This window comes from Branchiostoma floridae, chromosome 12 (genome assembly GCF_000003815.2).
Source record: "Branchiostoma floridae strain S238N-H82 chromosome 12, Bfl_VNyyK, whole genome shotgun sequence".
NCBI lineage: Eukaryota > Metazoa > Chordata > Leptocardii > Amphioxiformes > Branchiostomatidae > Branchiostoma > Branchiostoma floridae.
Genome location: NC_049990.1, coordinates 8,619,084 through 8,634,719, shown reverse-complemented (window position 1 = coordinate 8,634,719; position 15,636 = coordinate 8,619,084). Strand labels below are relative to the sequence as shown.

At 42.1% G+C, this 15,636-nt stretch overlaps 3 protein-coding genes across 3 annotated transcripts in view; 2 read left to right on the top strand and 1 right to left on the bottom strand.

The window, feature by feature from the left end:
- The window catches only part of LOC118426936 (D-beta-hydroxybutyrate dehydrogenase, mitochondrial-like), an 11,925-nt gene extending 1,897 nt beyond the window's left edge, over positions 1 to 10,028 (bottom strand). Inside the window, exon 1 of the mRNA XM_035836568.1 lies at positions 9,833 to 10,028. The gene's annotated coding sequence lies outside the window, so the exon portion shown is untranslated. The remainder of the gene's footprint in view (positions 1 to 9,832) is intronic.
- Positions 620 to 5,217, top strand: LOC118428106 (D-beta-hydroxybutyrate dehydrogenase, mitochondrial-like). Its single transcript, XM_035838079.1, has 7 exons — positions 620 to 1,826; positions 1,939 to 2,163; positions 2,269 to 2,421; positions 2,914 to 3,019; positions 3,508 to 3,613; positions 3,995 to 4,126; positions 4,592 to 5,217. Exons 1-7 carry the CDS (start codon positions 1,523 to 1,525, stop codon positions 4,769 to 4,771), a joined length of 1,206 nt encoding a protein of 401 aa, XP_035693972.1. The 5' UTR covers positions 620 to 1,522; the 3' UTR covers positions 4,772 to 5,217.
- LOC118428107 (D-beta-hydroxybutyrate dehydrogenase, mitochondrial-like) lies at positions 8,771 to 13,844 on the top strand. The gene is made up of 7 exons (XM_035838080.1): positions 8,771 to 9,054; positions 9,859 to 10,083; positions 10,402 to 10,554; positions 10,800 to 10,905; positions 11,306 to 11,411; positions 11,869 to 12,000; positions 12,349 to 13,844. The coding sequence occupies exons 1-7, from the start codon at positions 8,847 to 8,849 to the stop codon at positions 12,526 to 12,528; spliced, it is 1,110 nt and encodes a 369-aa protein (XP_035693973.1). The 5' UTR covers positions 8,771 to 8,846; the 3' UTR covers positions 12,529 to 13,844.
- Positions 13,845 to 15,636: the final 1,792 nt, after the last annotated feature.

Genomic DNA, 15,636 nt, shown 5'->3' with positions numbered 1-15,636 from the left:
TCGTCCGACGAATCAGAGGCAAGAACGCCTTGGTGACCCGCACGGTGCCGAAGGTGTTCACTTCCATCGCACGTCGGTAGGCGGCCATGCTGACCCATTCTATCTCCCCCGACTGCCAGAGTCCAGCATTGTTAACCAATACGTAAAGACCTGTTGGAATATGTACCAAGAAAAACTTATCATTATTCCAATTCTCTACAGAAAGAGTAGTTCACTTTGAAAGAACTACTTGGTTACGTTACGATGGTCATGTTGTGTACTCACCCTTTGACCCCTTAGGAAGTCGATCTTTGACCTGTTGTACAGCGGCCTGCACCTGTCCATCATCAGTGACGTCAATCTGAACAGTACTCAGCCTACTCGAGCACTCCGTCCGGAGTTTTTTCGACCCCTCCCCACCACTGTCTGCCAGCAGACAGCCGGCAAACACCGTGAAGCCCAGCGATTCCAGGCGTTTGGCCAGTCCAAATCCGAAACCGCTGTCACAACCTGTTGGTGGTGAATTGAATATCTTAACAGGTCAAGTAGATAAACTTTGGTGAGGAAGTTTATAAAGACCAAAGGTAAACATGCTCATGACTGCGGGTATTGGAGTCAAAGTCTTACCTGTAATGAAGACAGCTTTGCCCTCCCCGCTCACTCGGCTCTTCGGCGCCATGTACAGAACCACACAGTATCCCACTGAACCCAGTAGTATCCCCGTGCAAAGGTAGTACAGGACAGGTGCACAGTGATACAACAACAACAACAAGCTTGAAATAGTGGTCAAACCGAGAAGACTTGCACAGTGGAACAAGTGTAGTGGCTTCCACATTGTTTGAAACTCCCCTGGCCTACAGTACTGACCTTGGCGTGACTCCTAGAGGGCAGCTGGCGTAAACATTAGAGTTTGATACAGGCCAAGGTACACGATGGCAAGTGGATTACACTTCCTCTGTTATTTGTGAATTAACCAACCATTGGTATTCTTTCCAAGTTGACGGAGCTATGTGAGAGGGAGGCGGCAATAGGCCGTGTATGTTTGAAAGCCCTTGTCTAGGACGGGATCCCCTTTTTGCACTGAATCATGAATTATAAAAATGGCTTTCACATTTACATAATCTATACATGGTGATGTAAACATTTAAACAACTTATATATGTCACGAGTACAAAATTCCTGCTATTTACCGGTAAGGAATCATGTCACTTTCACTGTAACATTGCACGTTATGCCCTCTTCGTATGACGAATGGTGCCACCTGCCCAAAACTACATGTAACATGTAAATCCTAATATGGAAAACATTGAGGTTATAGGATTTTGATCATTAGGTGTCAACGTGCATAATTTTCTTTTAGATATGCATTCTAGATATCACAGAAATCCGCGTTCCTTTGTTCAGTTGTCCTCTTTGAAAGATTTCAGAAGCTTGAATTGGTAGAAAAGGCAACCAGGCTTGCAGTGCAAAACGCGAATAAAATTCAACATTTTAAACTTAACTAATACAAGACGGAATATATCCATATGTCATCCAACCTATCATGATTGTCACTATTCATGACTCTTTTAAAGTCATACGTGTTACGGGGCAGGTCAATGTTCAACATTCGTATTCAGCACGAGAGAGAGCTGTAACAATGTTGAAGCCACTACACCTGTTCTACTGTGCGAGCCTGCTCGGTTTGACCACCATTTCAGGCTTGTTGTTGTTGTTGTATCACTGTGCACCTGTCCTGTACTACCTGTGCACGGGGATACTACTGGGTTCAGTGGGATACTGTGTGGTTCTGTACATGGCGCCGAAGAGCCGAGTGAGCGGGGAGGGCAAAGCTGTCTTCATTACAGGTAGGACTTTGACTCCAACACCCGCAGTCATGAGCATGTTTACCTTTGGTCTTTATAAACTTCGAATTCCTCACCAAAGTTTATCTACTTGACCTGTTAAGATATTCAACAGGTTGTGACAGCGGTTTCGGATTTGGACTGGCCAAACGTCTTGACTCGCTGGGTTTCACGGTGTTTGCCGGCTGTCTGCTGGCAGACAGTGGTGGGGAGGGGTCGAAGAAACTCCGGGCGGAGTGCTCGAGCAGGCTGAGTACTGTTCAGATTGACGTCACTGATGATGGACAGGTGCAGGCCGCTGTCAGACAGGTCAAAGATCGACTGCCGACGGGGTCGAAGGGTGAGTACCGACCATCGTACACATAACGAAGTAGCTGTTTTCAAAGTGAACTACTCTTTTTGTAAATAATTAGTTTGTCTTCCTACATATTCCAACTGTGAACAGGTCTTTACGCATTGGTGAACAATGCTGGAGTCTGGCAGCCGGGAGAGATAGAGTGGGTCAGCATGGCCGCCTACCGACGTGTGATGGAAGTGAACACCTTCGGTACCGTGCGAGTCACTAAGGCGTTCTTGCCTCTAGTTCGTCGGGCGAAAGGTATAATATTTTTGGTTGTAACTCGATGAAAAGTATGTGAATACGTTTCTTACTTTTTACCTCGTCTAAAACGGTCCACATGTTCTATTTTTCTTTGATATTACAGATTACGTCAACTTTGTTCCTCGACGTTTCTGAAGCAGACTTTCCCTTTCTGAAAATAATATATTTTCTATATATATAAGAATTTTGATTTTCTTTCATATTTTACATAATATGTTCTGCTTGCTTTAATTCTAAAATCGAAAATAATTGTACGTTCTTTAATGCACGAAGTCCACCAAGATCATTTGGAACAGGGCATAGATACGTTTCCTTCTTTTAGAATAGGGCACAGACTTTGGATAGTTGAGGGTTTCCTAGTCTGACTAAAATCGCGCTCCTGGTGGCCAGCCTTACAGTCATTAACCCCAGCCAGCGAGAGATTGTGTAAACGTTATACGTTAACACAGTCTAAGGGTTTCCTGACTCCAGATATTTTCCCCACCCCAGGACGTGTCGTGAACATCTCCAGTGTGGGTGGGCTTTGCGCAGGCCCGTTGGCTGCTGGCTACTCTATGACAAAGGCCGCCATGGAATTTTTCTCGGACGCTTTAAGGTACGTACGTGAACGTAAGGTACAGTTCCATTCATCGTGTAACACAAAGAAATTCCAACACTTTTGTTAAGATTTTGCAAAAACAAATGAACGTAAGGAAATAACTAGTGAACCTAAATAAAGTCAAGCATGTTTTTTTTACACTTTTAAGTTTGAGACCAAAGCCTTCATTCCTAAAAAAAACTTTAAAAGACTAAACATTAGTCCCCTGTAAAACACGGTACAAATGTTTAGTCTTAAAAACCCTTAAGCTGCCAAGCCCTAACATACATTCCCTGTGTCGCGCCCGGATATAACCGGGAAAAAGTATCGGGGGTTTCTCTTCGGAGTTACAGTCAGCAGTCAATCCCTGGTACAGAGAGCATTTTATTGGGCTGAAACTAAAAGGTTAAAAGATCAGGTCAAGACTTGATTCTGCAGTCTATTTGCCTTAAGGCGGTTTTGTTAACATTCAACATATTATCATTACCAACGTCACCCCATTGTAGACATGAGATGCACAAGTGGGGAGTTAAAGTCGTCATAGTGGAGCCGTCCAGCTTTGCACGGGCTACAGATATCGTCTTGCCTGCCGTCTACAAGAAGTTCGCTGAGGTAAGGAGTCTGCATTTTGTCCAGTAGAATTTGTGTGCTTTACCAGAATTGTACTGTGTTAATATAGACCATGTGTATGCGTGCATGTGCTTCATAAGTAGTTGGAGTGGGTGTTTCAAGTTTGAGTATCTTCGCGTTTTCATGTCCGCTATAACCAATATGCTAATCACAGTCGTTGCCCCAAAAGCTTGTTTTCCTGTAAATTGAATGAAATATGGCAACACGTCTGACGAAACATTACTTGTAGAAATAAAGGAGTTGTCCACATGTAAATTATATTCAGCAATTTCAAAGCTATAAAGGTAAGTAACTTACAACCACGTTTCGTAAGTTCTGTGCATTCACGACACAAAACTTACACGTACGCCTTTGATTACACAGGATTTGCGGAACAACGTGGAAGATGTTGTGAAGGAGGATTATGGCATGGAGTACTTCGACTTCAAGATGGAACAGTTGAGGCTATATGCCCACGGCGAAGGTCATTCGAGGAATCCAACGGCTGTGATAGAAGTACGTTAATTTACAGTCTATATTAAACATAAATCTGCATGATAATGATGATGAACTGTTCTTGGATACCAGTTATCGGTAGTATTCTTTCCAAATCAGCAGTCCAATGTCCTCACTATGTCCCGTCACTTTTTGTTCTTCGATGTTCGTCATTTCAGTACATGGATGTTGCGCATAAAGTTCAGCATGCAATTGTCAGTTAGACATTCAAGGAGACTGTTCCTCGTCTATTTGTTAGTATCTTTATGATGAAACGATAATGGCTTCTATGGGGTGAATACAGTGGCATAGCATACTTAGAACAAGACAAAACAGAGTTCATCTTCGTCGGCGTAATTCGTTCTGCAGTAGGGATGATGCCTTTTTGATGGTTTCTTTTTTTTCTAGAGCTTGCTGTTCTTTCTTTTGTGGCTTATTTACTGTGCACTAGTATAATAAGCAGCGTTGCTAACATGTACTTCACAGGCTATGGTGGACGCCGTCACCCTGACCACCCCCTCACATCGCTACTTGGTCGGGTCGAGTTTTGAGGACTACGTCACTTGGATGTGGTTAGGCTACTTCCCCACACGGTGGACTGGTTCTACCCTGCTGGCTGAAAAGGAAGGGGACCCCAAACCAGCCATGCTGAAGAAAAATTACTAGTCTGATATTCACAATATCGTATGATTAGTCACTTCTACTATGTAGTCTGAGTAAATTGTAAATTGGTAACTAGCAACCATCAGTAGGTAAGAGCAGCTACTGGGCACGCAAATTTTTGTACCCCTCAATAAGTTTGTGGATGTTTGCTAAACACTGCAAAAGTAAGTCAGAAACCTGTTTAGCATGTAGTTATGTCACTGATCAATGTACCTTACCGGAACATTCCGGATGGATGACAATGAAATCACTATGCACAAATAAACTTGAGCTTGACACCTAATTCGAACTCTGCTTCAGAGTCTGTAGTTATACATGTTGCATTCTGAACTAGAGTTCCACGACCCAATACCTTCGTCAAATAATCCTAACCTTTCTTTCCAACTGCTGTATTAAGTGTTTGTCACTAATTATGCAAATAAGGTTCTCATTTGCATCAAATATATCAGTTGATCATCTCCTCTACCAGACAACAGACGTACACAATCTATGTTAAGAAAGAAGGCTTTTATCGCATTTTCTGATAATTTATGCAAATGAGGATCTCATTATATTTCAGCCATACCATAGGTATGGTGAAATATATTGTATTCGTAATGTTTCTTTCTTTCTTCTTTCTCCTGCCAAATCTTCAAATCGAATCAACTCCGTCGTTCCTGGACCGAATTACTTGAAATTTGGCACAAGGGTAGAATGAGCCAATACCCTTAGGCGTTTTTTTTTTTTCATTTTTTTTCATATCTACCTTTAAAATGATTTTATTCATGTTTTTTGCAATTTTTATGTACATTTTGCCCCCCCCCCTGTACCCTGGTATTACAGCCGAATGACCTGAAATTTGGTACAGAGGTGCCTTGATCATATGCCTACAAAGATTCAATAACGGAATAACAGTTTTGGCATACGGTACAGCAAAATGCTTAATTTTGACATTTTTTGCCCCCAAAATGACATTTTTGGCTCCTATACCCCCATTTTACAACCAAATGACCTGAAATTTGTATAGGAGTGCAATCTACATATGCGCACATGGATTCAATAACATTTTTGGCATAAAGTACAACTAAATGCTTCATTGTGGATTTTTTTTGCCATTGTTTGACCAAAAACGTACGCTTTTGGCTCCTGTTCCCTGGTCTTATAACCAAATGACCTACATTTTGGTAAATAGGTGCACTAGATATTCATTCAAATGACCCATGTATAATTTCTGGCATAAACCACTTCATAATGATATATTTGGGGACTTTTTTGGTAATTTTCCACTCGCCAGAGGGTCAACGACCTCAAAGTCGTTGACCTCTCCCATCTGAAGACAGTATGTGCACATGTCTATGTATACTAGTAACTTGATAAAAGAGGCAACCAATCACGTAACCTGAGTCAAAATCCCGAAGGGGATTGGCAGCCAATCGTGAGCCTGGTGTTATCTGGATGAGTCCATTCTGGCACGGAGGGGGTACATTTTTTTTAAATTCATCTTTGGACTGTTGATTATATAATGTCTCTCAGTGGGAGTATCTTTGAACTGGACTATTTTGCAATTTTACATGGGTTGTACTGGAAGAGTCCATTCTTGCATGGAGGGGGGCATTTTTTAAAAATTCGTTTATGGATTTTGGTGATTTGATATGTCAAAGTGTTTCAGTGTGGTCTTTTTTTACTGGTCTACTTTGCAATTTTACATAGGTTGTGCTGGAAGAGTCCATCCTTACATGGGGGGGTTTAAAATCCATTTTTGGGACTTTGGTGATTACGTCCAAGTCCAATTTTAGCGGATGTATTTTTGGATTGCACCACATTACATAGGGGCATCGCAAGAAGAGTCCATTCTTCACGGAGGGGGATGTTTTCAAATTTAGTTTTAGACAGGTGATGATTCAATATTCCATTTTTAGCGGAAGTGTTTTTGGACTGGTCTATTTTACCTTTTCATGCCTTTTTTGCTTAGTTCAACTTTGGACTGGGTTGCTTAAAAGGCCATGTTTTCAGTGGGAGTATTTCTGGACTGGTCTATTGTGCAAATTCACATGGGGTGCACTGGAAGAGTCAATTCTTGCACTGAGAATTTTGTAAGATTCATTGTTGGGCTAAAGTGTCATTAGTAGAAGTGACTTTTAAACAAAAGTGTTCCATTTTTGCACATGGGTGATTTTGGAATAGTCTATTGTTGCATGGGAAGAGAGATGGCTGAAATATGCTGTATTTGCTCTCAAGCAAATGTCGGCCTTTCTAGTTTGAATAATTAATGTTCAACGATGTTCACCTGTACATAACTTCCAAATGCTACAAGTAAGAAGTTCCTGTCATTTACCACAATGAAATTATAGCATTTTCTCATTGATTATGCAAATTAGGTCTTTATTTTGCATAATATGTATATCAATCAATATTCTTCTCTTTCTCAATTACAAATGTCACATGTTGCAATGGTCCAATAATGGAACTGAGCGTCTTTACAAAATTTCCTAATTAATCATGTAAATTAGATACCAATTTGCATAATAAATATACCATTATATGAAGCATCACTTACGCTATCTACAGACCAAAATCATAACCGTTAACCCCTTCTTGAGTTATTCTCTTTTAAAGTCTGACACTAAACCTGTCCTGCAGTTCTAAAACAAGCCGCTAGGGGGACCCAAACCTACACCACTTACTATCAGCATCAAGAGCTGTCTACCACTCAAAAATCATAGCCGCAGCATGTTCAGAACTTGAGATATCAAACCAGGAAATTCCGCTGCAGTACCGTAACAGGCTGCTAGGGGGCCCAAAATCTAATCGTTTCGAGGTCTCATCAAGATATAGTAGTAGGCATCCTTCCATCTTTGCAGATGATGGTAGCGCTCTGTATCAGGTCACGGTGGTTGACAGCGTCTACTGTGGCTCTGTAGGCCGATCCTGGCATGGCAGTCGCGGCCACAGTTTGGACATATGAAGGCAGAGGGGTTCCCCTGTTGCGGTTTACATCAAGATAAACCAACATGCTAAATATCAATACAATCCATTCAGGCGTTTTTTAGTTATGCTGGTCTTCTACATACATACGAGGGGCGTGCAATAAGTAATGGTCCTGACCCACTTCCAGTTGTCTGATCTAAATGAAATTTTGTATGTGTAATAATTCATATCTCTATGGGTTATGTTGCAAAAGACAGCTCTGAACTAATTGTGGTGTCTGATTTACTGGTGTTTGAACTTAGTCAGGTGCGAAATGGACCAGGTGTGAAATGGAACCAGTTGAGTGTCGCGCAGTGATCCGGTTTTTGTATTTGAAAGGACGCACACCAAAGAAGACTTTTGATGAAATAAATGAAACTTATGGTGATGATGCCCCATCATATGACCTTGTAAAACGCTGGCATCCTGAATTCAAACGTGGCTGGAAGTCTGTGGAAACAGCTCCCAGACCTGGTCGTCCCTCTTGTGCCATTGATGAGGCATCAGTTGGAGGACCAACCTGGGGTGTCCTACAAAATCGGTGTCCAGAGCTGCATCAAACGATGGGAGAAATGCATAACTCTGGGTGATTCCTATGAAGAGAAAGACTAATAACTGTGCCAAGTTTCATTAATCTCCTGCTATGGGAAATGGGTCAGGACCATTACTAATTGCACGCCCCTCGTACATACATACATGCATACAAACAAATGCTACCCAAAATATAGCCTTCTCGTAGAAGGTAATAATAAGGCAATATCATGTGATTTTGTAGTCTCTACCAGACTCCTGCCTGGCCTGATAAAATAGGGCACTTTGGCTAAGTTAGGAATAAATGCCTTGTAGGAGTTAATTGACCGATGAGTGAACTGACCGGCCAGCCTAAATAAAAACAATGTATCCATTTTCAAGGAGGTAACAACAAACCTGAAATGGTGGGGAAAAGGGCTTGCAGTGACTGAAACGTGGAGGAAATTGAATATTTCAAACATAAAACAAGACAGAATATACGTCGTCCAATGATAGTCATGACCTGGCCTTGACCCTTATGACGACATACTTGTGACGGGAAGGTCATAGTTGAAATTTCACACGCAGCACGCAAACTGTAACCACTCACTATGCTGTAACAATGATGAAGCCTCTACATTTGTTCTACTGTGCGAGCCTGCTCGGTTTGACCACCATTTCAGGCTTGTTGTTGTTGTTGTACCAATGTGCACCTGTCCTGTACTACCTGTGCACGGGGATACTACTGGGTTCAGTGGGATACTGTGTGGTTCTGTACTTGGCGCCGAAGAGCCGAGTGAGCGGGGAGGGCAAAGCTGTCTTCATTACAGGTAGGACTCCAACACCCGCGGTCACGAGCATGTTTACTTTTGGTCACGTTTAAAAGATGTTTTGTTTTACTTTTAGAAATTGTAAATATAACTACCCACTCTATTGTATGGGAAACTGCGGGGAGACGTCATCAACATATACAAATACAGGCACGGGCTATATGACACCGTGCCACGCATACCGGAAGTTGAGAGGGAAGGGAGGACGAGCCTCGGGGACACAGCCTACGTTAAGAAGGCCAAGATCAAACACCAGTCAAAGGCATGACTGTTTTTAGCAACAAAGTAGTGTCATGGTGGAATGCATTACCAGGCGATTTAAGCTTTAAGGCAAGACTAGACAAAGTCTCGCCGGAGTGAGAGTGAGTTGATCAAAGTCATGGAAAATCATCCTGTCATGTATAATTATAGAGCTCTAGTTAAGTTAGTTAAACCCTTCCCGCGCCTGATGGCGTATAGGGCCGCGCCCATCTCTGTTTCCTGGGCCACACAGCGCAATCACCACAGCAGGGGGCTAGTCCACTGGTAGTGGTGTGTGTTAAACTTCCATACTCTTTCCCGAATGCTGAGTGCTAAGCAGAGAAAGAAACATGTAACTGTTACCATTTTTAAAGTCTTTGGTATAGAGCTCTAGACAAACCACATACACCCAATATGACTGAAGAGACATCAAGGAGTTCAAAAGGAGCGGTTTCAACAGGAGCGAGACTCCTGCCTAACCGAGCCGAAGAACTCTACTCTACTCTACTCATAAAGATTAGCCAGGTGTTTTACCTACCTACATGTCTGGCTTTATTTAAACAGGTTGTGACAGTGGTTTCGGATTTGGACTGGCCAAACGTCTGGACTCGCTGGGCTTCACGGTGTTTGCCGGCTGTCTGCTGGCAGACAGTGGTGGGGAGGGGTCGAAGAAACTCCGTGCAGAGTGCTCGAGCAGGCTGAGTACTGTTCAGATTGACGTCACTGATGATGGACAGGTGCAGGCCGCTGTTAGACAGGTCAAAGGTCGACTGCCGAAGGGGTCAAAGTGTAACTATCTTATTCTTACTTTATAGCTCCCTAGCCGTGGACCGGTTAGTTAGCAAACACAATATAAGCAATATCTTTATATCCCTCGCCAACAGGACTTTCTCAGTAACTCAGTAGACATTGAGGCCTTTCTTTGCATCTTGGAAAAGAGTCGTTTTTATTCAAATACATTGAATTTATGATGTTTCAAATGTAAAGCTGATGCATGGGGTTGTTTGGTCACAAGAAGAAGAGCCCAAATGACAAACCAAATAGATAAAATAGTATATTCTTATTCGAGGAGAAACATATTATCTTATTTTCAACATTTTCCAACAGGTCTTTACGCATTGGTTAACAATGCTGGGGTCTGGCAGCCGGGAGAGATAGAGTGGGTCAGCATGGCCGCCTACCGACGTGTGATGGAAGTGAATGCCTTCGGTACCGTGCGGGTCACCAAGGCGTTCTTGCCTCTGATTCGTCGGGCGAAAGGTAGGTTATCATCGGTCCAGGCCTTTTCTGCGACTCGACTCATTATCATCATAACTCCAAGTCACTCTTGATTAGCATATCTTGAAGTTACTGAATATGGACTACTTGGTAACTATCTAATACGCTCATATTGACTCAGGTCCATGCACGGGTTACATAATGATGTAGTGGCTGGCCTTCGTAAGGTACAATGACTGTCGTAGCTCATCTACACGGGTTAAGATGTTGTTCTCTGCACTACCTAGGACGAGTTGTGAACATCACCAGTGAGGCGGGTCTACATTCACCTCCAACTATATCCCCCTATCACATGAGCAAGAGTGCCGCGGAATTTTTCTCAGATACACTCAGGTATATGGATTTTATTTCTATGCATATGTGTGCACGCTGTCTAAGCATCGATAAAAACTTTTTGTTAAGTCATCCATATACAAAGCATGTTGCAAAAAGCTGTCTTTCTCCGTGCAAAAGTACTTCATCAGGGAATGTATTTTCAGACCGATTGCTAGACTGTTCAAAATACCTCCGACCCGGAGGCGTCACCAAAAAGGCTACATTCCAAAAATGGGAGCATTCGAGGACTTAACCTACAACCGCAATGCAAGCTCCATAGCTGCAATTAAAGATCGAGCATCGAACTCCGGACCTCTAGTCTATGTCTAGCCCAAAACTCTATGATATCACACACGATGCCACTGGTATCTCATTCCTTTTCATCACCTACAACTAACATCTATCATCACTAAACCAGGCACGAGATGTACAAGTGGGGAGTCAAAGTCGTCATCGTGGAGCCTGGCAGCTTCGGACAGGCTACAGATATTGCTTTGCCCGCCGTTTACAATAGGCTCGTTGAGGTAAGGCGCCTGCATCAGGTTTTGTCAGTAGTATTAAATATCTTGTTGCACTTTTGACGTTTTCCTTCAGTAAACACATTAGACTGCCATGGGATAGTGGTTGTTTCATGTAAGACTTGTGAATAGCACATGGCAAGCCAAGCAAAATACAGTTAAGATGCAGTAAGATATATAACAATATGAGAAGGTTTTCCGTTAATCTAGAGTGCTGCCTTCTAGTAGATATATGTGGAGAAGGAGACGTCAAGCCAACCGTTCACACTTACTTACGCCACATCTTCAGAAAAGACGCTGGAGCCGCATGTTCCCCGTTTAGGAACTTTATTCGAACCGACACACGACAAACATGTTTCGCCGTGTGGCTTCCTCAGTGTTATAGGCTCGAATGTTGCCTTCTAGTAGTTGCATTTTAAGTTATGTCTATTCACTGCACGGAGATATATTACTGACTACACAGAATCTACGGAACAACATGGAAGAAGCTGTTAAGGAGGATTATGGCATGGAGTACTTCGACTTCAAGATGGAACAGATGAGATCCGGGATCTATTCTGAGGCTCAGGGAAAAGACGCTACCCCTGCCATAGATGTGAGTGAACTTAGAATCTATTAAGTATCTTGATAACGTTTTTCGCAAGTTTATCAGGTCTTAACTCTTCAGAAAAGTTTACTCTTAGACTAGTATTCGTAGAGAATCGTCATTGAGGTACTAGCTGCATATTTAAATTATATAATACTGCTACAGTCCCGAAATACCACTCAGGGGACCGTTGGTATTTGGTCTACGTTGACAGGTGTTCACTAAAGACAGCATGAATTTATTGATGCTTTGGTCAATGGAAAAACCATCATAGATCTTCTTCTGGTCCGTAGAAGAGATGCTCACTTGAACAGGTTTGATTGTAATTGCTGCAAGCTGCTGTTATTCATTTTGCAGGCCATGGTGGATGCCGTCACCCTGACCACCCCCGCACATCGCTACTTGGTCGGGTCGAGTTTTGAGGACTACGTCAACAAGATTTGGCTGGGTTACTTCCCCACGCGTTGGACTGACTACACGGAGAGGCCCGAGAAGGAAAGCGACCCTAAACCGGCCATGCTACAGAAAAATATCTAGTTCAATTATCGCAGTATATTCACTACTTTTATTCCTTTGCATATGTCATGTTGACTGAACTGTACGAGTACATTTGGTATTTACGGAGCTGTAAACTGGTGTTATATAGACCTATATAACCTCCTTACTAGGGTGGGTACTGGTACAGAAAATTCAGGTCCAGGTCCGGTTCAGGTACAAAGAATCAGGTCAAGGTCCGGACCTGAACCTGGACCTGATCCAGTAGATTAATGCCAATGGTCCATTTCACTGCAAAGAAATCTGTTTGGTGGAGTATTCGACTCAAACTGGCGTTTTAAAATCCAACAACGCCAACTGCGCATGCACCTGTATGACTCATGTAAAACTTGGTAGAAATGACTATAAAATCTTCTGTACTTCACTCTTGTTATTTTCTTCCACCTGCAAGCACCCAACGTGTGAATGCCTGATCAAATAATCTGTTAATTTTCTAAAAGGTCCAACATCCGGTCTACCTAATTTTTTCAGGTCCGATTTTTCTGGACCGGTCCATTAAGAAAAACCGGTTTTGAACCGGTACGCTGTACCGATACCCAGCCCAAGTCCTTACTATAACATGTCAGTACTTGATAGAAGATATCAAGCATTTTAGGTGAATATGAAATTGGTACGGGGTTATGACGATCTCCATCAAGGTTGGCTTGACTTAAGCAAGCATCTCACAGGCCTTCCAATGGTCCGTCCCCTTGGGTTGATGGGGAAAAGGACCAATAAGTCACCCCATCAGCAAAATATTGTGTAGCACATGCGATAAGATATAGCTTTATTAGAAACATCTTTGATATGTGATTACCTTATATTGTATTTAAAATTGCGGATATGCTTATAGTTACGTTTGTGAAGATTAGACATCCAGGATATGATAAATAGATGAAGGTTCAAACTCTTCTTCTGGATAATATCAAAATTTTATTCAGACGTTTCGGAAGACATCCATCTTCCTTCCTCAGTGACAAGAAAATGAAGACAAACAATTTCATGGAACAAAGAATAATTCTATGTTCTAAATAAACAAAAAAGGTAACGGCTAAGGTGTTCTAAAATAAACAACACAGGTAACTATTGAGATGTTCTAAACAAGTTCTAAATAAACAAAAGGTAACTGACAAGGTTCTATAATACATGTACATTCAAGCAAGTAAAACTAAACTAACAAGGAATAAGATATAAAAATATAATAACCTGTTGATGCTTATAGTTTGAAGGTTTCAAGAAAGCTGCATAAAGTCTATCATGATTTTGAGCTGGCAAATCCTGAATACTTGATAATAGATCAAATAAAGGCGTCTACTATACGACAATCGCCTCACTCCTGATGAAAAAGTCATTCCACTGGTTAGCTAGTCGCTGACATGCCCCATACAATGGCAACGTTGACAAACAAAGCCTTCTCAGCTTTTGGCATTTCTCCAATCTTGAACGTTTCTGCTACATACCATTGAATATCATTAACGAACTAGAGTTCCACGACCCCATACCTTCACCAAATGATTCGATCTTTTACAACTGCTGTATTAACTGTGTTTGTCATTAATTATGCAAAAAGGTTCTCATTTGCATAAATCATATAACTTGATTATCTCCTCCACCAAACAACAGACGTGCGCAATATATGTTAAGAAAGGAGGCTTTTGTCTCATTTTCTGATTATTTATGCAAATGAGGATCTCATTTGCATAATTAATGTTCAATAATGTTCACCTGTACATAACTTCCAAATGCTACAAGTAAGAAATTCCCGTCATTTACCACAATGACATTATAGCATTTGCTCATCAATTATTCAAATTAGGTCTTTATTTTGCATAATATATATCTATCAATATTCTTCTTCTTCTCAGCTACAAATATCACATGTTGCAATGGACCTATAATGGAACAGGGCATGTTTACACAATTTCCTCATTAATTATGCAAATTAGATACAAATTTGCATAATCATTATGTCATTATATAAAGCATCACTTAAGCTATCTACATACCAAAAATCATAACAATCCGTTTACCCCTTCTTGAGTTATTCCCTTTCAAAGTTTGACACTAAACCTGCCCTGCAGTTCCAAAACAAACCGCTAGGGAGCCCAAACTTATACCACTTACTCTCGGCATCAAGACTTGTCTGCCACTCAAAAATCATAACCGCAGCATGTTCAGAACTCGAGATATCCAACCTGGAAGTTCCGCTGCAGTACCATAGCAAGCCGCTAGGAGGCCCAAAATCTAATCGCTTCTAGCATGTCTAGGTCTCATCAATACCTACCCACATACCAAATATCAATACAATCCATCCAGGCGTTCTTGAGTTATGGTGGTCTTCTACAAACACACACACATGCACACATACACACAAACGCTACCCAAAATATAACCTTCTTGGCGAAGGTAATTATTGACCCTTATTATTAATACCAGTTGTTATTGTTCTATTTTATCCTCCGCGCGTATCGCGACGTCCCGTGGTGCATTTCAAATATTTACATTCTTGTGCTCAGGTCAAAGTTGAAAATTCACACGCAGCACGCAGGGGGAGCTAGCTGTAACAATGTTGAAGCCATTACACCTGTTCTACTGTGCGAGCCTGCTCGGTTTGACCGCCATTTCAGGCTTGTTGTCGTTGTTGTACCACTGTGCACCTGTCCTGTACTACCTGTGCACGGGGATACTACTGGGGTCAGTGGGATACTGTGCGATTCAGTACTTGATGCCGAAAGGCTGGGTGAGAGGGGAAGGCAAAGCTGTCTTCATTACAGGTAGGACTTTGACTCCATCATGAGTAGGTTTCTTTTGACCTCATATCAAACGTCCTGTCTGGAAAGTGTAGCTTACAAGACTTACCCAGATGATTGATCTTATTGAGTATTTATCTTCATAACAACAGGTTGTGACAGCGGATTTGGCTTTCGACTTGCCAAACGTTTGGACTCGCTGGGCTTCACGGTGTTTGCCGGCTGTCTGCTGGCAGACAGTGGTGGGGAGGGGTCGAAGAAACTCCGGGTGGAGTGCTCGAGTAGGCTGAGTACTGTTCAGATTGACGTCACTGATGATGGGCAGGTGCAGGCCGCTGTCAGACAGGTGAAAGATCGACTT